Here is a 23,119-nt window from a genome sequence, read left to right on the forward strand (position 1 = left end):
AACCACTGGGACTCTCTCCCTCTCTGTGAATCAATAATCCAACTTTGGTCAGATTGTGCAAGAAGGCAGATCTTGAGCGTGATGACACGTAGAATTGTGGGCGTTCTGATCAAGGTGATCTTCTTTACATAATTTGTTTGGGTACTTCTGCACCTGTTGGCGTGAGCTGAATTGACCTGAGGTGAGATTAGTGTCGAAGGGGGTGAAATGCCTCAATCCTGAAGGCCACAGGTAGAGCGAGGCACTAAGACCCAGCAGACAGCAGCGGAGGCTGGGTGCTGCCTCCCTGCCCGTTCGCCTGACTGTCTGTCTGACAGGATCTGCAGTTGCCTTGGGCGCGCAGAGTCTATGCGTGTTTGAAAGTGTGTGTGCGGTAGAAGTGTGTGTTTGTGCCATCGCAATCTGGAAGATTTTTTTGCTCCATCCCTCCCTCCCGCTCCTCCCAAATCGAAAAACTGTTTCAGAGGGGGAGCTGAGAAGAGGAGGAGGTTGTGCATGTTTGAAAGGATGGAGAGGGCAGGGTGTGAAAGCGGGAGGGCAGGGTGGGAGGTGATGACGTTATGAAAAAGGCCAGGTGAGGAGGGCACACAGGAACGCCTCTCCGCCTCTCCTCTCTCTCTCTCTCTCTCGCTCTCTCTCTCTATGATGTGGTGTGTGTGTGTGTGGGGCATCAGCGTGTGTTTTACCGTGGGTGTGGGAGGGACAGTGAAAGAGGTCAGCTGCTCTTCAGTAGACTGAACCTGCACAGGAGGAAGCATCCGTCTCCACGCTGAGGTATGTCGCTGACTTACCACACACGCATCTCTACACAAGCCTGCAGATGTTTGTTTTTTTAGGCGGAATTTATGATGCTGGAGCGGAGCGAAGGGTCAAATCAGATGCTTTAGTTTTCCTCAGCTGATCATGCATCACATTGAATTCGTGTAATCACGGAAACGGGCATTGGTTTATTTTTGGAAAGAGATATTTCTCATACGTGCTGCTGCTGAGGAGTAAACGTGTTTGTCTATAAAGGAGACACATGGACAACAGGCTCGTTTTGTATTCTTCTTTTTGTTCGGTGCTTCTGAGGGCACAGTTTGACTGAATCAAATTATATTGGAAACGGTGCTGCATTAACCCGTGAGTTTCATAAATAGCTTTTTGTGTTTTTGTTGTTGTTGTTGTTGTTGAAAAACTTGCCCATTTTTAAAACAGGACTAAACATTTTTTCCCAGTTTGGATAGTTTTTCATAAATTTCTTTTTGTGTGTGTGTGTGGTAAAATCACATTAAATGAATTTCCTTTGCAGCAATTTCAATGTAGGTTGACCTGAAAGCAGCAAAGGGGCCCTTGACCCCCCCCCCCCCCCCCCCCCCTCGACAGCAAAAGAAGCAAATCAATGCTCTGATTGAACTAGCAATCTCCAGAGGGAATTGTTTCTGCATTGCAGTTGAGATGTTGCTTATTGGTTGTTCCATTGGACTGAAGGCGACTGTAACTCTTTGACCTACCGGTAATCACCAAAGGCCATCTTCTTGTGTCATGCGGCTGCAGAGAGAGAGAGAAAGAAAAAAATTGCCACCTTGTGGGGGATGAAGCCGGTCACACTTGAACTGGAAAATCTTGCTCATCCAGGTGTGCATAGTATGGAAACGTACCAAAGGCCCCGTGCTCGCTCCGTGGCGTTTACACTGTGTGGGGTTGTGTCCAGGTGAGGTTATGACAGTAAACAGAGCCTCTACACTACTTCCGACAGGAATTCTAGCGCTCACCGCTGAAGGTGCTCTGATGCTACTGACAGGAACGTTATGTCACGATCTTCAGTAACACAGCTTTCTTTGATTCCTAAGAATCTCAATCTTCATGCTTTTCTTTTCAAAGTGCCTTTAAAAAAGAAATGGATTTTCCACGTATCATGTAATGGTCTCATTGATGTGAAACGTGTTGGGAGCTCTGTGTGTGTTTCATGAAGTTCATCCTGTTCCTTGACACCGTTAATCAGGACATGTGGTCCACAGTGTGCTTTTAGCTTCTCCTCGGGGGGGAGCACAGGCAGAAAACAGACATCTGAGGATGCAGATGTCAAGCTGTAAACTGCAGAGTGATTTAAGTCGAATTATTTTTCACCACAAAAAAGTTGCGCCACTGTTACAGCAACAGAAATGATGCCAGGCCTGATGAAAAACCTCTCTCTGAGACGCTATGATTTGCCTTGTGAGGTCGGAAAGGACTGAAAAGAGTGTTATACTATCGCTGTTTGTATTTGAACAGGCGTCTGGACTGATCTCCAGACTATACGTCGAGTCCAAACTGAGTAATAAGATGATTTATGTGAGTTTTGAGGTGGCAAATCTACTTGAATATGCTATACTATTCATCATCCAGGTATTATGTAATATCCGGTGAAATATATCATCTTAAGTGAAGTTTTCATGTTAGTGACCTGGATATATTACACCCCTTCCAATGCGCTACGTTTTTTTATTACATTATTATTAAATGAGCAACTCAAATTTGTACTTGTGTCAACATTTTAAAAAAACGTATGTTTTTTATTCTGTTCCAGATATATGCAGGTGAATCCCATACTGGGGTGGGGGGGGAGAGAGGCCTACATATTAAGTGACTGGGATCGCCTGCTGAGCTCCAGGTTAAAGTCTACCGAGGTTGATCCCAGCTGTCCGGACAGACTCTGCTGCCTGAGTTTCTCAAATGCAGCTTACTACAGAGGAAGATGGGTGATGGGTCTGTGAACTTAAGTGGACTCTCTCCTCCTTATCCCATCCTCTCATGGAGCATCCCATCACACCGGCCCCCACCTGGAACAGTTCTTTCTCTTCTCTCCACACCTATCCTGCAGTACTACACCCCAATATCTCCAATGAGACCCTACCCTTTGCCAGCACCGGAGGTGGGGTAGATCTGAGCCAGTCCTTTGCGCTGTGTGCTATGATCATTATGGATGTGCTGGCGGTGGCGGGGAACTTGGCTGTAGTGATTGTCATCACTAAAACGCCCCAGCTGCGTAAGTTTGCGTTTGTGTTCCACCTCTGTCTGGTGGACTTGCTGGCAGCGTTGGTGTTGATGCCTCTGGGGATGCTGTCAGATCGAATTGTGTTGGATGAGGCGCTGTGTCGGAGCTACCTCTGTTTGAGTGTGTGTCTGGTGAGCGCCGCTATCCTCACCATATGTGCCATCAACGTGGAGCGCTATTACTATATCATCTACCCCATGCGCCATGAGGCCAAGATGACAATTGGGGTTGTGGCCATGGCACTGCTGGGTATCTGGATCAAAGCTGTTGCCATGTCAATCCTGCCTCTACTGGGGTGGCTTTTCCAGGCGAAGCAGCGCCTGGGCGCCCCTTCGGCCCTCATTCCCAGTCAAAGACACTGCTCACTCCACTGGACGGGAGGCAGGACCTTGCGGCTGCTCTTCATAGTCTTCTTTACATGCACTTATTTCCTGTGCCCCATGCTAATCATTCTGGTGGTCTACTGCAGCATGTTCAGGGTGGCACGCGTAGCAGCCATGCAGCATGGCCCCCTCCCAACGTGGATGGACACACTGAGACAACGATCCGAGTCTGCCAGCAGCCACTCCACCATGGCAGCCAGCCTCGGTGGAACCGGCGCCCGCAGCACTCCCCAGAGGACCTTCAGTGGTGGTAAGGCCGCAGTGATACTGGTGGCACTGGGAGGTCAGTTCTTTTGCTGCTGGCTGCCGTATTTCTCCTTCCATCTCTACTCGGCTGTGGTTTCTACCTCCCCGGCTTCATTGGCCCAGCTGGAGAATGTGGTCACATGGATTGGCTATTTCTGCTTCACTTCCAACCCCTTCTTCTATGGCTACCTGAACCGGCAGATTCGTGAGGAGCTGGGGCGCTTCGTGGCTTGCCTCTTCAAGTGGGCTGGGCCCAGTGGAGGGGAGCAGCTGCCCAGCCGCGAGGCCTCCATCGAGGAGAACTTTTTGCAGTTCCTTCAGGGCACAGGCTGCAATCTTGAGCCCTGCAACTCTTATAGCAGAGCCAGCCAAGAAGAGCCAGAGGCTGAGGCGCTTCAGGAATCAGCTGTTGAGCAGAACATGGCAGCTGACTTCAGCGTCCCAGGACAGATCCTCGAGCAAACCTCGGAGTTCATTCAGCGGCAACAGATGAACAATGAGGTGCATTTTCCAGAGAATGGCAAAACTGTGAAGGAGCTGTAGCTAAAGTACTGCCTCTTCCATCTATTAAAGCATAAATGTACTACATTTTCAGAATACTTTATTGTATTGTGTTGTATTTTATTTATTTACTTTATTTTCTAAGATTAGAGTTGAGTTACTCCATCTCTCGGTCAATGCTACAGCAGTGCTTTTCGGTTAACACGGTATCTTCTTTGAAGAACGAAATACACGTAGCTGCATATTAATAATGATCTGCCACGGTAACGTCTATGAATCGTCACATTTCTGAGCGCCACACATGGACAGGACGTTTTCTGTCAGTCTTGCTGTGCTCAACAAAAGGTATGTCTGAATAATGATGGGAAAGAGTTGCTAAAGATTCACGCATCAAACCTGATCAGACATTTCACAGCTGGTATTTAGAACAAACAAGCTGAGACAACGCTCTGTTTTGAACCATTTTACAGGAACACTATCATGTTTTTCATGCTCCCAGTCTCATGATCATAACCTCTGTGTTGCACCCAGCAAAATCATCTCACATTGTCAGGCTCGTGATCCAACATTCAAAGAAAAACATTGTGACCGTTAAATTTGGTCGGACAATGATGGCGTTCAGGATTTCAGCATATCCAAAAAAAAACAAACTAGAATAAGCTCTGTGTGGTTTCGGATCAGGCCTGTTCCCATTACCACCGAGATGTCTGCTGTGTTATTTACAGATAAATACAGGAGCAGTGTAAGTGCGCTTGTGTTTGTGCATTCAACAGCTAAGCTTGTTGTGGCTACACAGCACACAGGTGAGACGGTGCTTACACATGGCAGGTCTCGCCTTTGGCCTCATTCAGAAACAAAACAGGTGATGCTTTCGCTCCTCTCAGGTGGAACACAATCAGTTTACAAGACACCGATCTTTGATCAAAGGATTATTGTGGGCCCTCTTGACACTCGCTTTCCTCCTGCTGCCTCCGTCTATGCTGTACTCCCAAGTACTGGACTCTTAGCATGGTCACAAGACGCAACACAAGACATTCAGGAAGGGCAATACGCTGCTGGCGTCAGAACAAGAGGAAGCTTTGTCCTAAGGGATGGAATGTTCTCAAATTCCTTGCAATGTGACTTAATTGGGGTTTCTAAGAAAAATAAATAGAAATTGTAAATCGATCATTGATTTAATCGTTTGAATCGAAGCACAAGACAATATCACTGCCAACTTACTGAGTGTCTTGGAATATGTTTGAGCTTTTGAAAGACTTGTTTTATTCAAACAAAAACAGAAAATGATGCTTTTCTTCTTTTTATTATTATTATTAGGCAACAAAAGAAGAAGAAAGAAATTGCTTTGACTGATGACACCAGCATACAGGAACACAGAGGATTTGATCGCCTGAAAACTAGCTCCTCTTTATGGTACTAAGTTGTGGATTGGACATAGAGATGTTTCACAGTCCAGAATTAGTACATAAATCCGCCATTAAATCTGCTGGATTTATATTACCGTAGCAGAAATATTGCCCCTACCAATCTGATTAAATCCTTTAAACTCTATTTCTGTAATCTGCAGATTACTAGAATTAAGACGTTCAGATAAACAGTTCTGTTCATTGTAAATCATCAGTATCCATGTGTTCATTTTCCTCTCTGCAAATCATTTTTGTACCTGAGCTGTATGGATTCTTCATTTTTAGGGTTTATTTCCCCCCTTGTTGATATTTCCCTGTGTATTCATTACCCATCAATTGAAATTATTAAAGACCGAGCAGAAAGTTTAACTTCAGTGTTGTGGTTGTTTTCCCGACATTTTCAGATCAATCATATGTTTAGTTATTTATTTAATTGTCTCTTGTGTCATACGGATGTGTGTGTGTGTGTAGCAGACAAGGGGTGCAGAGGCACCAATCAGAATAAAAAGAGGAGTCTGGCACTTAGCCATTTGGGGGTGTTTTGATTGACAGTGAAGAGGTTGAAAACCCAACGCTGACCCTATTTGACCTTCAATGATCTCTACAGGTTCAACACAACATAAAAGAAACCGTAAAACCAACTACAGTACACAAAAATGTGGGGACATTTGAAATTTTCAATAAGTGCAGTGATGAGGGGAATCAAAACCACCGTCCATTTATCATTTAAAGTAATGAAAGCAATAATGACCAAAAATAAATATAAATGAAGCTGAGTGAGACATATGAAAATTCATAGCAAAATAAATCTCCTTAATCATTTCATGATGAATATTTCTACATTATAATTAACATAGAAAGTGTCAATCTTTGTTAGCTGCTTCACACCAGAAATAAAACAGACCTCTTTCATCAACCATGTGGCCTCTGAGGCTCATCCTCTATTTTTTGATTATTCTAATTTACCGGTACCGGCTCCTCCGTTGTTCCCAATCGTACCGAGTGACTCATAGCTTTCATGTTGAACCGTGGCGAGCAGTTCATGCAGCACAGAGAAACAGTTCAAACAGCCTGACATTTCCAGCAGGCTTACAACACACCATGTGAAGGTGCTCGAGGACAGACGCCACCATCATGTCGCTTTGGGACCAGTGGGTGCAGTTATTCAGAGGCTGGGCTGGTGTGCTTATAATAAACAAAGCATCCAGATAGAAAGGTGCAGCCATCTGGGATGCCACAAACACGGCACTACTACTATACCTGCCCGATGCCAGATCAAGTCCTCTATTCCTTAACTGTGGGCACCTGATAATCGTGTTTGAAATTAATCAACAGCAGTTTATGATTTTATAATGAACCGTATATATTTTCCATTTCACTTTCTATTCTTTCAATGATAAATGAAACATTCCTGAGTGTCTGCATTATCTCGGCTTCATATTGGTGGCAGTGTGACGTTTCTACCCTCCTCCATTATTGTGCTGTGACTCTATTGCACCCTCTATATTTTAATCTCTCACGTCTGGATTATGATGTAATAATCTATTACAGTGGAACATCATGAGTTGTCCATGGATATTTTTTTGGGGCAATTGTCCAATTCATTTTATTATTGTATTTAAGATACTTTATTCATCATTTTCTTGAAGAGGCAACCTGAAGCCAAATATCATTATAGTCCATTGACAAAAGATCTTAATTACATGATCTCCTCCAATTTATGGTACTGGACATATAAAAATCCTTGTTAAAGTCAATGCTTGTTAAATGCTGGAAGGAGTCACTGATCTAAAAATGTTTCTAAGAACGAAAGTCCTAGATGTTCTTAAAATATTTCTAAACTTTGTTAAATAATTTGTTTACTATTGATAATCAGTCATTCATCAAGTCATTCATTATAAACAATGAAGCTCTTTATAAAATACATACAAGTGGAAAGTAACCAATTTGATTTTAAGACATGGTATGCATGTTTGCAAATGTCATGCATCTAATAAAAACTGTGTCAAATGTGCAAAGATCACATTGCAGAACAATTCCTCTTGTCTGATAATAATAATAATTCTAATCTACTACTGTACTTTCGGCTTGTCCCATGAGGAGTCGCCACAGCAATTCATCTTTCTCCACTTCACCGTGTCCTTTCCATCGTCCTCCTCAACACCAGATTGAGGAGTGTTTACATAAATTGATTACATACAAAAGTGGCAATAACAACTGGCAGTTCTACAGGTGTATTTAAATCACAAAATAGATATTAAATCATTAATAATTAACATTCTGTCCTGTGTTTTCAGCAGTGAAAGCACAGAATAATAATGTCATTACATGCAGTTCAGTCATATATTCACTGGGGGCGCTCTAATGCCATAAAACGCTCTCGTCAGGCCGTTTTGTCCTTGATGGAACTAAAGATAAACAGTGATGATAATATCATCCTTTCTTAAAAATTATGGCATTGAAAATATAGGTGAGGCCATTATAATAATTATTACTCACTCTTTGTATCAGTTTAAGGATCTTCTGCAGTTTCCAGTTACAATATATTATACAGATTTACAAACTATGTACACCGCTGTACTTTTAGTGTGCCAATACATTATCATATATAATGCATTGATATTCAAATCCCATCAGTGCCCTTGTCTCAAAGATAGATTATGTTATCCAGCTGTTTTGGTGGCTTTATTTACACACAACAATGTTCAGAAGCGCTCTATTGAAGGGATTATGGAAACATTTCATAACAAAACAGCTTCATGTGAAGGTGAAAGAAAAGTGTGGGATTTAAAAGTGAAAGTGAAACAGACGCCTTACGGCTTACGGCACTCAGCCTTTTGACACAGATGCCCAGAGCTGGTAACCACCGACTAAGCTTTTCTTATTTTACAGATCGGTATCAACTTTTAGGCTGCAGGTTGAAAAGGTGACTTTATTTGTACCCAAAGGTAGATTTGGTTTACAGCAGTTACACTCTGCTGCTGTTTGTTGATTGATTGTTCTATAAGGTTTTTATTTATTTTTGAGTGTGTTGCTGCCTGGTTGGGTATAATCAGAATGTTTGCATTATTATTAACGTTCTTAAACTACCATGAAATGCAGGATATATATACTGTAAATAAAACTGCGATGCCAGTTTAGGAAGGCTTGTGAGAATTACTTACAGCATTGTATTTGAATTTGCCCAATACTGTTGCTGCTGCAAACGCATGATTTTAGACATCTGGTCGCTGAGTTTAGAAACGTCGAGCCTACATTTCCCACAACCCCCGTGGGGCTCGTAGATGTTCCCTTTTTCCAGAGCTTTTTTTTTTTTTTCTTTGCAGCTGGGTCAGCTGGAAGACGTCTCGTCTGCGCGGACCGATCAGTTTTAATCTCGAATTTCATGATCTTCATTGCTACTGTTGGCACTTTTGTCTTTAAAATCACTGGATTTTGCGCCTCATATTCCGTCCAAGCGTCTGCATTACAATTTTTTGTTTGCTGTTCAAGTCTAGGATAAATTGGGTAGAATAGTATTTTTAGACTTTTATTTTGGGAATTTTCCGCTTAAAATCCAGGAGTTTTCTTGAGTCACCTGGACAGTCAAGGAGTGAACGGACTGACGCCGTGCGCGCTCTGCCCTGCGCGTTTTGGACAGACGAGCCTGTGGTGCCAACGCCTCCCCCCACCCTTCCCGCTCCGCTCCGCGCCGCTCCGCTCCGCTCCTCCTCGGCAGGGAAACTCACCGCCCTGAGGGCTGTTGGACGGCGTTTGAACACCTCGACTCATGAGCTGCTGAAATCACTGTCCGACAGCAAAGAAGTTGTGCGAAAGTTAAAAAAAAAAAAAAAGAAAAGAAAAAAGAAAATGGGCTGCACGATCAGCGCCGAGGACAAAGCCGCCGTGGAGAGAAGCAAAATGATTGATAGAAACCTGCGGGACGACCGAGAGAAATCCTCCAGAGAAGTGAAGCTGCTTCTGCTCGGTATGAACTGACTCTTTTTTAATGTATGAAATAAGTTCGAACAGCAATCGTTCTTTCTCTGCTTTTCAATTTCCCCATTTTAATTTCTGCCTTTCATCAGTCTGACTCCAAATACTCCCCCCCCCCCCTTTTTTTAAATGTATTTTTTAATTGTAATTTTTTTTTAGTTTAGGTCATATATCATTTCTACAGTGTAGAAAGTAAACCAGATGTTAGTCGTGACGGGGATAGTGCATGTCCTCTCCTGCACCGATTCTAAATCGCTGAAAGGTATGTGACTGTTTGTTGACATCTGTTGACACTTGTCCCAAAACACATTGTAACTCATACAGGCCTGTTTAAGTACATACAGGCTTAACAGCTGCAGGAAAATATGAGAAATCTGGAGTAAATGCATTTTTGTTACTCAATTTTACAGCCTTGTTTCGGTGCATAAAACTGCACAAATAGAAGCTTTTAACTTTAATCAGTTTAGACACAGCTCTGCTCCAAGTATCAGTGAAATCTTGAAAAATCACACATTAAGACGCAAATCGAGTAAGACGCTGTAGTTTTGGGTCTGAGAGCACACAGATGGCTTTCATGGCCTGCTGCTGTCTCGGAGCGATCCACACACAAGCTTCTGAACGGATCAATGACACTGGAAATAAACTCAAACCCTCTTTTGAGGTCAAGTCCATCACCAAATTGTTGCCATAGAAACAGAAAAAAAACATGTAATTATTAGCAAACGATGGACCTGGCATTGGTATTTCATTTTGTCGAAGGAAGAACACGCTTTTTCTCAAAAATGAACCTCACTCTTATTAAGAATAGGCTTGAGTTGTTGCCAAGGAAATGAAGGAAAAAAAAGGACTGAAAACATTATCGAAAGCTCCACTCCAGCATTTGGTTCATTTGCTTCTGAGTTAGACAAAAAAAGTTCCCATATTCAATGCCAAAAGCAGTTTTTGCATCAGATGTGTCCCACGGTAACATAAAATAGAAAAGATTCGCTGTCCTGATATTTAGGGTTAGAGTTGATGATTGCATATGATTACTTCCTCTGCGAGCTGATTGAATATTCATTTCCTTTAACTGTTTACGCTGTGCAGTGTCACTGAGAGGCTCGAGCCTGTCTCAGCTGGCATTAGGTGAGAGTTGAGTCACCATTTTCATTAAGAATCAGATTGACATAGACAAAAAAACAATCTTCATAATAAAGTTTGGTGTCATTACCACTGCATTAAACATGTATACACCCTCTCATGGCCATGTAGAGCACCGGCTGTGTGCTGCTCCTCTCCTGCTGGTATAGATTTTAGTCTCTCAGTGGCACCAACGCTGTGGGTGTGGCCTGCAACGATGAGCCAGGGGAATTAAATGCCCCCCCAGACCCAGCAGCACTCGACATTTTCATGCTCTGTTCCCACTAACAGGAAATTCCCTCTGAGTCTAAATGTGATCTCATTTTCTTTCATGTCCGGTTTTCCAAGGAATACTGAAATGGCAAGCCAGTGAGCCAAATGTGACCTGTGAAAGGTTTCCTTCTGGAAAATGGGGAGAAGATAGACCCTGTAATCATACCGATTGTTAACTTACCGGTATTTAAAAGAGTTTGGCCAGGGCCAGGTTACTCTTTCCTGGATTTCATATTCTTGCTTTCAACACACACACGTATCAAAAGCAAAATCTAAACCACTTCCCGAAGCAATCACGTGCTACAGCCGGGCATCGAGGCTTCGGACGTCATTATCTTTGGCTCCTCCCCTAAGCGAAGCGAGCCTTGATACGCACTTTGAAGCCTCAGGCACATCACCAAACTGCATCTTAGAAATCATTACAAGCAACCCAATGACAGATCAATGACCTAGCATAGACTACAATAATATAATTTAAGGATTTTTGTTTTATATTGTGTTATTTAATATCTTAATTAAAGTTTAAATATCTTTGATAACTTTATACAAAGTCAATAAATATGAACTTGTCATAACCAATAAGGTCATAACATATGAAAATCAAAAAGTGTTGTGAATGTGAGGATGCTTGTGTCGTTGTCCTTGAGGCCATCAACTTCCCCAAACATTCCCTGAACCGCTCATTCTCAACAATTCTGAACACATGCTTCCTGGAAGGAGGATCAAACCTTTTTGTTATTGCTACAGTTGGGGGGGGTCCTCACCAACGGCATAGTTGGTACCATTGTTGGCTTGTTCAAAACAGGCACTGGTATCAAATCCCACTCCTGGAGTGAGATAGAGCAGGAAGAGCAGGGCAGACCTGGGGCAGACCCGGGCGGAGTGGAGTGGACCGGACCAGTCCACTCCCACACTGGGACTCGAACCTCCGAACACGGTGTAGGGTTTTACCAAACCCTCTTCCAGTTCTTCTTCTCCGTAGTGGGTGTGAAGTCAATGAGGAGAATGTGGGTTAAGATTAAGATCTTTATATAATTAACAGATCAGTACAAGTTAGTTCAGATATCAGCGTTGGATTCCACCATAGCGCTCGTGGCTGTCCCATGGCGGAATAAAGACATTTCCTGCTTTGTCCTCAAGTCAGGCCTTCCCCTGAAGGCCGGACTTGAGGCCTGACCTGTTCCCCTATTGAGTGATTTATATCTCTGTTAGATCATTATCATCCATGAAAGTGATACGCTCAAGGAGGTTCATGCTCAAAATATAAGTAATATATGTAACTCATTATTTTTGTAAATATAAATGTTTTCCCTTTTTGCTCATCTACCCCTGTCTTAGAAGAAAATGGTTTGACCCCTTTCTAGCACTCTGTACGCTCCAGAGGGAGCGGGCAGCGGAAAGCAAGCGCGAAGGTGAACACTGAACAGACTCGGTCCGGCTGTACGTTTTGGGTTCGATTTGTCAGAGCACTGTAAAAAGTTTAAAACCCACATTGTATTGTAAAAAGCCCAAGTACGATTCCATGACGTAAACAGCACAAAATATTAACACAGACGTGGGTCAGCCAAAAGCCACACCCCCTGGAGGAGGCGTGTCCGAGGGGAGGAGGCGTGTCCCAGTGCCCACGTAGATCGGTACGAGTCTGCCAGTCAGCATTCATGCACTGATGCTGTTATTGCTGTTGTTGTAATGCAAAAGGCTTATCTTTTACAGAGAAAGCTCAAAATGATAGGAAAATATGAAAGTATGAAAATATGGAAAGAGAAGAAACCAGGGAGAGTGAAACTACAGTTGCTGAGACAAGAATGAGAGAGACTGAGGAAGAAAGGGAAAAGAATGTTGAGGGAGACGGCATCTCCACAGTGAATGTGCACCAGAAGTTATAAATATTTAATATTTATATAAAGTAACTCCATCACGAGATTCAAACGAGTCCAGCTAGAATGGTTCCCTGGATTCTGGTGACTTCAAGACCTCTCACCATAATAGGAGTTGCAGTAGCTTTCCATGTCTGCTTAATTTGTTCATTATTTTTTGCAGTTTTTTCCTTGGTAGATCACATCTCTCTCACAGTGGGTTTCTCTCTCTCTCTGTCTCTCACTCTCCAAAGACAGCTTTCCCATAAGTGCGTTGCGTGTTTGCAGGGATTTTCTTTTCTTGTACTTGTATTTAGACTACCTGTCAAGAACGAAACGGCCAGTAAAATGTCCTGCTGTTTCACAGCCGTGCAGTCCGAGTCAAACTGTGAGATGGTGTTTCCACTGTCTTGTTAATGGTTTATGGGCTGATTGCTTTGCTTTGTGATGCTAAAGACAATCCATGTTAGGAAGTCTCACCCTGGGTGTGCTCTGCACGGATTTTACACCAAGCCAATTTGATGTGGACGTTGTGGGTTAGTTCTGTCGAGCTTCGTAGCGGCAGCTAACTGCTCCGTGAGGAACAGTTTCAGGCGGCATGTAATAATCAACGCAGCACTAGAATCTCATTGAAGGTAAACACTCAGTTCTCAGAGAGTGTCTCGCACTCCCTCTCAGTGAAAGGAGAGTTCTAGGGCCAAAGGACTTGTGGAATTATCTCCTATCGGTGATTCATTTTTAAAGCATGACTCAACTTTATCTGCTAATTTGGTGGGGCAGTCATGTGTAAGGAACCAATAATAATAATATATAATATTAAGACAGTTGGAAAAACTAAATTTACTAATAATTATTACAGATGCATTAAGCAGAAGAAAGGCCCGTTTCCCAGGACAAGCTCACCTCGTATGTTTTTGTTTTTCTCTCTGATTGTATATGAGTTCGATGTCGAATGTTTCATGTGCACGCATTTCACGTGTTTTTAATCTCCATGTATGAACATGTGCACTGCCTCTGTGAACGAAACACAAGAGGCAGTGTGCCGGCTCACCACCAGCATGTACATGTCATCTCTTTATTAGTGACACCAACTATGACACAACAAATATATCGCACTGCACATTTGTTCCAGAAACCAACTGTGGTGGGGCATCAATACATGCAGACTGACCACATATTTTTTTAAATATAAAAATGCATATTTTTAAAAAAAATATTGTAAATTCAAATAACAAAGTATGTGTTTGCAGCCTGCCTCATTGAGTCAGATCTTCATGCAGACTGACCACAAAAAAAAAAAAAATTCAATAATACATCCATGTAGCACCAAACCTGATATTAAATTACATTTTGGGCATTCATAAGTTCTGGCTTCTTAGTTGGATGGATTCTATAAAGTTTTGACATTTTATCAGCTCAATAATAACAGAGAAACTATTCTACACCAATAAAACTTAATTAAAATAACTTTGGGATTTGTTCCCACAAGTGCTCTAATCTGATCGATTACTGTCACACTCAGGAAGAATTGCGTGATGAGGAACTGAATTCATCAGGTCAATTAAGAAAAATAAGAGATTACAAAAAGAAGAACATTTTAATTAATCAAGGCAACAACCTGACATTTGTCTATCAGAGTTAAATATCTAAACTAATCCGTCTCATGTTGAAGAGCTGAATTTGGGTATCGAGAATAAGCTGCTCACATTCACCGGCGCAGCGTCTTACTGGGATTGCCTCTTCAGTGGAAAAACACTGGCTCGGCCAGCGGAGTGGCAGCTGCTTCCTGTTTGGTTGGTTTCTTGTTGAAACACTGTGTTCCTCAAGTGAAATCCTTATCTGCCATTATTACAGTGGCCTGTGCTTTAAAGTAGGCTCAGCGAGGCTTCGATATAACTTATGCCAGGCTATATGCTTCAGCTTTCAGCTCATGGCCGTGGTGGCCGATAAGACGCACAAGTAGCGTCAGGCTACTTCATCGTAATGAGTCACAGGGCTACTGTGTAGATTCTCATTCATCAGGTCATGGTAGTCCCCGAAGGTCGAATCGGATACAACTGGACTTCTGTTTAGGTTTGGAAGATGTTTCATCTTCAGATAGTGGGAAGATAACTTTTCTTATCACCATTGTTCTTTTTTCAGGTGCTGGGGAATCTGGGAAAAGCACAATAGTAAAGCAGATGAAGTAAGTCCTTATAACACTCACACTCATGACATATTAAATGGACTTTTCTCACCCAAACAGGAGGCTATTTTTGTTGTGATATTATAATTAAAAATATATTCTTATTTTTTTGAGAAGTTCAAGAATAATAAAAAGAGGATAAGTGGCGCTCACAAGTCTCTGAGGACATTTAACATAATGTGTGTGTTTTTTATTTTATTTTAATACTTTCTCCTTATTTTCATCTGAATATTTATTTCCTGACAATCTCTGGTGGTATTGCTCCATTTCATCCGTATCCGTGAAACTTGTGAAAAATACATTTATCTTTGCCAAATTAATGTCAAAATGTCTGGAAAGAGACTTTTCAGTTAAGTTTTTCAAATATATATTTTGGTAGTTTGTGCAAAGGACCATCTGCTGTAGTTCTATTGCATTCTAGATCAGATGTCAAAGGCCGCTACAGCCACTACCTCTACAAATCTGCAAACCAAAGAGTCCTGAGTGGTAACACAACTGTAACTGAACTGGCACTTCCCTCAAACTCATACATATTCTGTACCGCCACTCTCAGCTTGATGCCACAGGTTTATAGCGTGTGGGGAACTGCTGCTACAAACAGGCTTCATCTTTGTGAGCAAAGGAGGTAGCAGCCTTTTTCCATAATGCTTAGATCAATGGCCTCAAAGGCCAGCCAAAGCCTGGCAGGACCTGAATAGATGCCCCAAGTTCCCACATTAGGCAAGCCGCATGCTCGCTGAAACTCAAATCCCAGCAGTAGTGACAGCGTTGCATGAACTTCAAATCGGTAATTTGTCCCAGATAGCCGAAATCTGCTGTTCACACTTTCAGTTTGGACTCTAAAAGCCTTTTGTTTCTGCTCTAGAATCATTCATGAGGACGGCTACACAGAGGAGGAGTGCGAGCAGTACAAAGTGGTGGTGTACAGCAACACCATCCAGTCCATCATGGCCATCGTCAGGGCAATGGGCCGCTTAAAGATAGCCTTTAAGGACGATGCACGGGAGGTGAGAGCTGCATTCTGTTTGTGTCAATGAAATTCAAAGAGCCACGTCCAGGTTCAAACCTTTTTTTTCCGGCACTGCTTAACCTAGTATACGGCGCTAAGATGACAATTGTTGAAAATTGACATTTCCTGTGGCTCAAACTCGTTTTCAAGAAATGTAACATTAACCAATAAGCCAGAAATTAAGTAATGGTTAATAATAATGAAGGTGCATTTCAATAATTGGACCACTCTGGCTAATAATAAAATCCATTTCTGAATTCAGTGAACCTTCACTATGACAGAAGCCATAATGCCAATGAATTGTGCGAAAGCAAAATTGTCCGTCCACATTAGCCCTGCACTGCATAAGCTTGAAGTTGAATGCTTTTCCAAATAGAATTGCCCATAAATTGTATACGAATCTTCTTCTTTTGGATTGGATGTTTTTTTTAGGTGTTTCCTTTCTAACCTAACGTCTGTCTCTCCTACCAGGATGATGCCCGCCAGCTGTTTGCCCTGGCGAGCGCAGCAGAGGAAGGGGAGATGCCAGCAGAGCTGACCGCTGTAATCCACAGGCTGTGGAATGATGGTGGAGTCCAGACATGTTGCGATCGATCGCGGGAATATCAGCTCAACGACTCGGCTTCATAGTGAGAACCCGGAGTATATTGAGGCCCCCCGAGCACCAACGAGATTATTAAGTCTATTAACAATTTATGACAGACTTAAACTCGGTGATTTGGCCCCCACACAGAAAAAACTTTTTTAATAACAAATCCATGAACTCTGGGGGGGGGGGGGTGCAGCATGGTGGCCCAGTGGTGAGCGCTATTGCCCCCACAGGAAGAAGGGCCTTGGTTTGATGCCACCTGGGGCCTTTCTGTGCTGCATGTTCTCTGTGTCTGCGTGGGTTCTCTCCGGGTTCTCCGGCTTCTTCCCTCCACCAAAAACATGCAACATGTGAATTGGTCACTCAAAATTGACCGTAAGTGTGACTGTGAGCGTGCATGTGCGTTTGTCTTTCTACATGGCTCTGTGATAAACTGGTGACAAATATTACAAATCAGCAGAACTGAAGTGAAACTGCGGTGTCAGTTTATTTCAAAGTTTGAAATTGCATCATCCTGATTTCATCCGCTCTCCCAGAAAGGCTTTCCTTGTGATTTTGCTGTCTTTGGTAGAAGCGTTTTGACTCAGTCAGTGTTGCTCCTCCGACTGATAACTTTGTAGCGGCAGAGAGGCGTGATGCGTCTTGCTTGTTCATCGTCTTGTGTCAGCTTGTTGCGCAGTCGAACGCATTCCTGAGGAAGAAGAAAAAACGAAGGTGAAACTGACAACCGAAAAAACGTTTCTGGCAAACCACAGCTGTTCATCTCCTTCATTTGATGATGCACGTTTGCTTTATTTTGATGGTCAACCACCGATTGTGACTTCCTGGTGAAAATTCAAACAGTTTGAACTAAATATAGCTAGATTTTGTATTACCAATCGAAGGTTTCCTATTTCCGCAGCATTTATGTTAATCTCACCCTGAAAGAAAGTAGCTAAGTGTGAAGGACAAGGTCTTTTGTTATGAAAACAGCACACCGTCTTGGCTCTCAGTAAACTTTATCCACACTGCACGACAAAGGAACTGGCCGAGTTTGTCTGTTGTTGCTCTGCACTTGCCAGTGTTTATCATGCACCAAATATGAGCCCATATTTAGTATCATTCTGGGGAGCCCCCAGCTGTCTGCAGAGCGAGCCCTCCTCTCTAACAGACATACGTGTATATGAAAAAAAAAACACTTAATTGTTTGACTTTATGTTATTGTTTTGTAATTAGAACCCAAGTTAGTTTTACCAAAACTGATTAGAAATAGCAAAGGATGGGATTTGGCAGATCTGCGTCAGCTTTGGTACTTTTTTCACACCGTCGTTTTTTCCCTTTCGCAGCTACCTAAATGACATTGAGAGGATCTGTCAGCCGAACTACATTCCGACTCAGCAGGATGTCCTGCGAACGCGGGTGAAGACCACTGGGATTGTGGAAACTCATTTCACCTTCAAAGATCTCTACTTTAAGTCAGTATAGCTGCTTTTGAGCTGTTTGTGCCTTTTTGTGCTTTGAACTGGCGGACATTTACCACTGGCGAAGTGGTCGCGAGATCAAAATGTGTCATAAGCGTTTTATTTTGAAATCATTGGAGTTGTCTTCATAGTGATAATTACAATAAAAACGTGTAAAAGAAGGTAAATGTGAGGAAATGTTGATTACAAAGATGGGTACGGACATGCAGGCTGTGCTCTGTGTTCATGACATAACAATCAATCCGATCAATCTGAATATCTCTGCATTATTTGCGACTGACGCATCACTTTCGATCTTTCGTATCTCGTGCCGGTTGCCTCGTGGCGCTTTGCCATGGGATTTTACAATCCCTATTTTATAACACACATTTTGCTGATGTGTGTTCAACCTATGACCCAGTTTTGTATCAGTAAGCTGAATGGAATTACATTTATTCAGCCCATTTATATTAGACAGTGTATTTTTTTTTATTTGTGTACTTCCAAATATTGGCAGTTCAATCACTGTAATGGCTTCCCTGATCGGCCTCTGTGTAAAATCTGGCTCTGGGGTTCTTCTTCAAAAGCTGCGCACATAAACATGTGTGTGTGTGTGTGTGTGTGCGTCGAATTTAAGAAAACACTCGTTTCATTATCCTCATTAAACACCAAAATTCAAAAGCATTTCATTTGGAATGAGTACAATTCTCTCAACATTTGTTTCTTCTGCTAATGTGTGTTTGCAGGATGTTTGATGTGGGGGGTCAGCGTTCAGAGAGGAAGAAGTGGATCCATTGTTTCGAGGGAGTCACAAGCATCATTTTCTGTGTGGCGCTCAGCGACTACGACCTCGTCTTGGCTGAAGATGAGGAGATGGTATGTACTGGAAGGATGAAGAGGAATAGGCTGTTTTCTAAGCAAAAAAAATGGCATTATAAGGTTTTGTACAGACTTTGTGGAAAAGGGATTAAATTTTTAAGATTATCCACAACTTCACTGAAACGAGTGGGGTGAGAATGAAGTTGCCGTAGTGGGATGCTTACATTTTCTCGGTGGAGGTATGCGCCCTTCGGGTGCCTTCTGGTTCACTGCTGCGCTTCGCCTGTTGCGACATGTCAAACTGTCATTTGCCTCTGGCGAAATTGACTTCTGTTCTTTCGTCAGAACCGAATGCACGAGAGCATGAAGCTGTTCGACTCCATCTGCAACAACAAGTGGTTCACGCTCACGTCCATCATCCTCTTCCTCAATAAGAAGGACTTGTTTGAAGAGAAGATCGGCAGGAGCCCACTCACCATCTGCTACCCCGAATACACTGGTGGGAAGAGTGCCTGAGCCATTTACTCACGATTTAGAGGAATGTTGTTTGATCATGTCATGCCCCTTGTTTTGTTTTGTGTCTTGATTTTTTTTAATTAAACAAGGGTTAGGGTTATAATACTGAGTATTTTGTAGGTTTGTTTGTTTCTATTTAGTGAGTTTAAAGATGAGATTAGTGTATTTTATCCACAGATCATTCAGAATTGTTTCATCTAAATGAAGTTCTTTTTTTTATTTTATAATTGTCCTCACTCACTGTAGGCGGTAACTCGTACGAGGAGACTGCAGCTCACATCCAGTGCCAGTTTGAGGACTTGAATAAACGCAAGGACACCAAGGAAATCTACACCCACTTCACTTGTGCTACGGACACCAAGAATGTGCAGTTTGTGTTTGACGCCGTCACGGACGTCATCATCAAAACCAACCTGATAGAGATCGGGCTCTACTAAAGCTGCCGGGCCTGCAGGTCAGCACATTGACTTTAGTGCTGCTCTGGAACCAGCAGATATAAATAGCATCACTATGGACACAACAGCCATGCCTCCTTCTATGATTTCTGCCATGTGGTCACTGTTCAATGTTAGTTTTGATTAGATTTATTTATTAAAGTCTCATGCACATCCGTGCCGAGCCCACTTGGATCAGTTTGAAACTTCCAGTAACATTGCAGTGAATGGAGCTTCAAAATTTGTTCCTCAATTTCTCGGTTGATTATTGACTGATGTTTATAGAATTTGACACAGTCATGTAGGGTGAGGGCGTCTATCTCATCAAGGAATTTCATCCGGATCAGATCCAGAATGACGTTAGTAAAAAACATATTACATTTTAATATTTAAAACCCCATTTATGGTTTTAAAAAATCAGTTGCAAATACACACCAACTCCGATTCACTTTTACTTTTCATGGTTGATTCAGATCAACATGTGGACGGTGTAAATCTAATTAGGGGGGGAATTAGCTGCTCGGTGGAGGTCTGCGCTCTCGGAGTGCGTTTCTAGTTACTGTTGTTGTTGTTGAGTGCGTTCTGGATGTAGAGATGTGCGGTAGTGATCAGATGACTCAGAGAAAATGCTGAGATCTGGTTAAGACTGGTGTCAGTGCTGGCTTCACTGGGAGTTAAACAACTTAAGTATATACTAGCCAAGCAAATAGTAATGCAGGGCATCTGGTCATAAGAAAGGCACAATGCTGTGAGCTTTATTGAGGAGATCATTGAGAATTTCAGATGAGTTGATGCAAATCACTAAGCTGTAATGTTTAGGAACGTCCAAATAAAGGGTGGCATCCAAAGACTCCTGTATAATATGGATGGTTAAATTGAAGAAGGCACTTTGAATGCCTTCTTGAATGTGAATCTAAATTTGTTACAGTGTGTAAGGTTTCCAATTTCTCTGAAGCAGCCCCCCCCAAAGGGATTGATAAAGTAGAGTTATTATTGTTCTCTCCTTCTTCTCTTTCCTGTATCTACATGTAGTAACGACTATTATCTCTTCGTAGGAGAGTTGGGATTACTGGAGGGGAGTGTGTGAGGAAGGCGACGCTCAGGACTGAGCTGACTGCCAGGCTCGATGCTGCACCTAAATTCCACTATTTGAGGACTTGATGCTCGACTTACTATTTTCTTACTGGATTTCATGATCAGGTCAGGCTAGGAGGGAGAGCTTTGATGTAGCTTGTGAAATAAATTCATCTATTTAAGATTATATCACCGAGGAGTGGGTGGGTAAAGTCCCTCCAAATGTCAAACTGATCGTTTGACGCACGTACGATAGAACCGAGACAGAAGAATCCATCACTGCATTTCATAGTTTTATGTCTGACATGTGAATTGTTCACGTTGCTGCATCTTCCTTTTGCTTGAGTTTGGATCACATTACTTATATTAAATTTATATATATTATTGCTCTTGATTTATAAAGTCTATTATTTTGATTTCAAATATGAATGATAACGTATTCCTACATTTGAATGTAATAATGCCATAAGTTATGTATGGAGGGTTTTGTATGAGCAGTTTGGATTTATGTTACCTTTTGGGATCTGGGATTAGTTATCTGCAGTAATGGGTTCAATAGCAGCACAATTGTCTTTATAGTTATTTTAATTCCTATTAACTAGACAACATTATAAAAACTAAAAATAACTTTTCTATGCAAGACATACCACTGCAGATCAATTTGTCTGAAAGAGAGGTTCATTTCCTTGTTTGTGTTTTTATTGAGCTTGAATATGCCCAATATTCACTCACGTAAAACTGAGGAAATGTGTTGCAGTAACTATAATGTGGTACGGATGAGTTTAATTTGTTGTTTCCGTTAGAAAACATGAAAATATTCATTTTGCTTTCTTTGCATGTCTGAAACTGTATTGGTCCTTTTATTAAATGATGACACAAAGTTTCTTTCATTTCTTCAATTTTAAATACCAGCATTAAAGTCTTACCAGGCAATACTAATCAGTTTCTCCACTCTGAAAAGTTATAAATAGCAGAGTTATTCCCAAATCATTCTACGTTATTTGTCACAAATACCAAAATCAATATTAGTCCGTATTAGCATGTCTCTGCCCAACCCAAAACATTTACGATAATCACAATTCAAGAATATTTTGCTCACCAGAAATATTCAAGCCATGCCTCAGGGACTGGGCTCAGATGAGCAACGTTACAGCAAGTACTGCAATAACGGCTTTTTACAGGCCCCTTCTTTCCCTCGGCTTCAGAGAAGACATCAAAAGTGACCACTCTTCACAAACGCTCCCCGATTACCAAAGGGAGCAAGACAAATTTAGCTGTTGATGTCAACACTGGCGCCAAGTCCAGTTTTTGATCAAAAACATTTGTCATGCTTGGAGCTGGTGTCCACCACATCTCTGCTGTGTGTGTGTGTGTGGCCCCTGACGTTATTGATTCGATTACTTTGCTCTTTCAACAGGTTTATTATTATTGAACTTTCACATTCCACCACTTCCCATTTGACCAAATGAAGGAACTTACAAGCGCTTTCAGCCTGAAGCAGTGACGACAGCCCGTTTGATCAAATTCAACAAATCTTACGCCGTTATTGGAAGGTGTTTCAGAAACAAGTACACAAGTAAAGTTAATGCATCTTTATTTCATGCCTCTACGTTTCATAAGAAAGTACTTACTCAGGAGACTTTCGTTCCCTTTTCACAATAAAGCGTCATCCCTCTAATGTTGCCCTTTCTTATATATGTTCATAGATTTATATTTCATAGATTCTACTTTTATGTACAAAGTTCCTCTAGTTTGACCTCCTGAAATGTTTTCATCACATTCAAATGTTAAGTAAATTGAATACATTAACACTATATAGATTAGTTACAAGTACAATTTGGTTTGTCGTCTGGATACACTGGTAATATCAGAGATGTTTGTTCAGCAATTTTTTTTTACACTAAATATCAAGACTACTGTACTCAAAAACAATTTTGTAACGTTGCTATTCAAAATAGTAATATTTTCCCAGGATTTAATTGTTTTTTTTATTTGCAAAAGCTTGGTTTTGCAAATTCATATAATTTACAGTAGAAGTCAGGACAAAGAAACGAGAATCAAATAAGCAACTACTTCAGCTTCATTCTTTCAAACAAGCAGCTTCTGGTGTTAAACAAATACTGTCAATAGGGAAAAACTGAAGAAAGCTGTATTTCCACATTAATAGCATGATGGCTTGATAGTTGCTCGAACCATGCAGCACCTGCACTGTGTTGCGGAGGTGTACAGGTGGAGAAGATGTTGCGCGAGGAACAGTCGAGGACAAGGATTTGGTTGGG

General features: G+C 41.9%; 2 protein-coding genes across 3 annotated transcripts; both read left to right on the plus strand.

Annotated features, from left to right (window-relative positions):
- The first annotated feature begins 2,772 nt into the window (after positions 1-2,772).
- gpr61 (G protein-coupled receptor 61) lies at positions 2,773-4,188 on the plus strand. The gene has a single exon (XM_068747683.1). It carries the CDS (start codon positions 2,773-2,775, stop codon positions 4,186-4,188), a length of 1,416 nt encoding a protein of 471 aa, XP_068603784.1.
- A 4,704-nt stretch (positions 4,189-8,892) lies between these two features.
- Positions 8,893-21,757, plus strand: LOC137903540 (guanine nucleotide-binding protein G(i) subunit alpha-3-like). Of its 2 annotated transcripts, none has more exons than XM_068747692.1 (9): positions 8,893-9,519; positions 14,918-14,960; positions 15,826-15,967; positions 16,441-16,598; positions 17,884-18,012; positions 18,744-18,873; positions 19,162-19,315; positions 19,579-19,786; positions 20,822-21,757. In XM_068747692.1, the coding sequence occupies exons 1-8, from the start codon at positions 9,402-9,404 to the stop codon at positions 19,767-19,769; spliced, it is 1,065 nt and encodes a 354-aa protein (XP_068603793.1). In that variant the 5' UTR covers positions 8,893-9,401; the 3' UTR covers positions 19,770-19,786; positions 20,822-21,757. The 2 variants fall into 2 exon arrangements, with proteins under 2 accessions (XP_068603793.1, XP_068603802.1); XM_068747701.1 differs by lacking the exon at positions 8,893-9,519 and adding an exon at positions 14,808-14,848 and having other exon boundaries at positions 20,822-21,756.
- The last annotated feature ends 1,362 nt before the right edge of the window (positions 21,758-23,119 follow it).

Source organism: Brachionichthys hirsutus, chromosome 2 (assembly GCF_040956055.1).
Source record: "Brachionichthys hirsutus isolate HB-005 chromosome 2, CSIRO-AGI_Bhir_v1, whole genome shotgun sequence".
Taxonomy (NCBI): domain Eukaryota; kingdom Metazoa; phylum Chordata; class Actinopteri; order Lophiiformes; family Brachionichthyidae; genus Brachionichthys; species Brachionichthys hirsutus.

Bases quoted from the DNA above. Each gene is read 5' to 3' on its own strand.
- gpr61 (XM_068747683.1), top strand. From the start codon at position 2,773: ATGGAGCATCCCATCACACCGGCCCCCACCTGGAACAGTTCTTTCTCT.
- LOC137903540 (XM_068747692.1), top strand. From the start codon at position 9,402: ATGGGCTGCACGATCAGCGCCGAGGACAAAGCCGCCGTGGAGAGAAGC. The intron at 14,961-15,825 runs GTAAGTCCTTAT...TTTCTGCTCTAG, and splicing joins ACAATAGTAAAGCAGATGAA to AATCATTCATGAGGACGGCT. The intron at 16,599-17,883 runs GTGAGAACCCGG...TCCCTTTCGCAG, and splicing joins CTCAACGACTCGGCTTCATA to CTACCTAAATGACATTGAGA.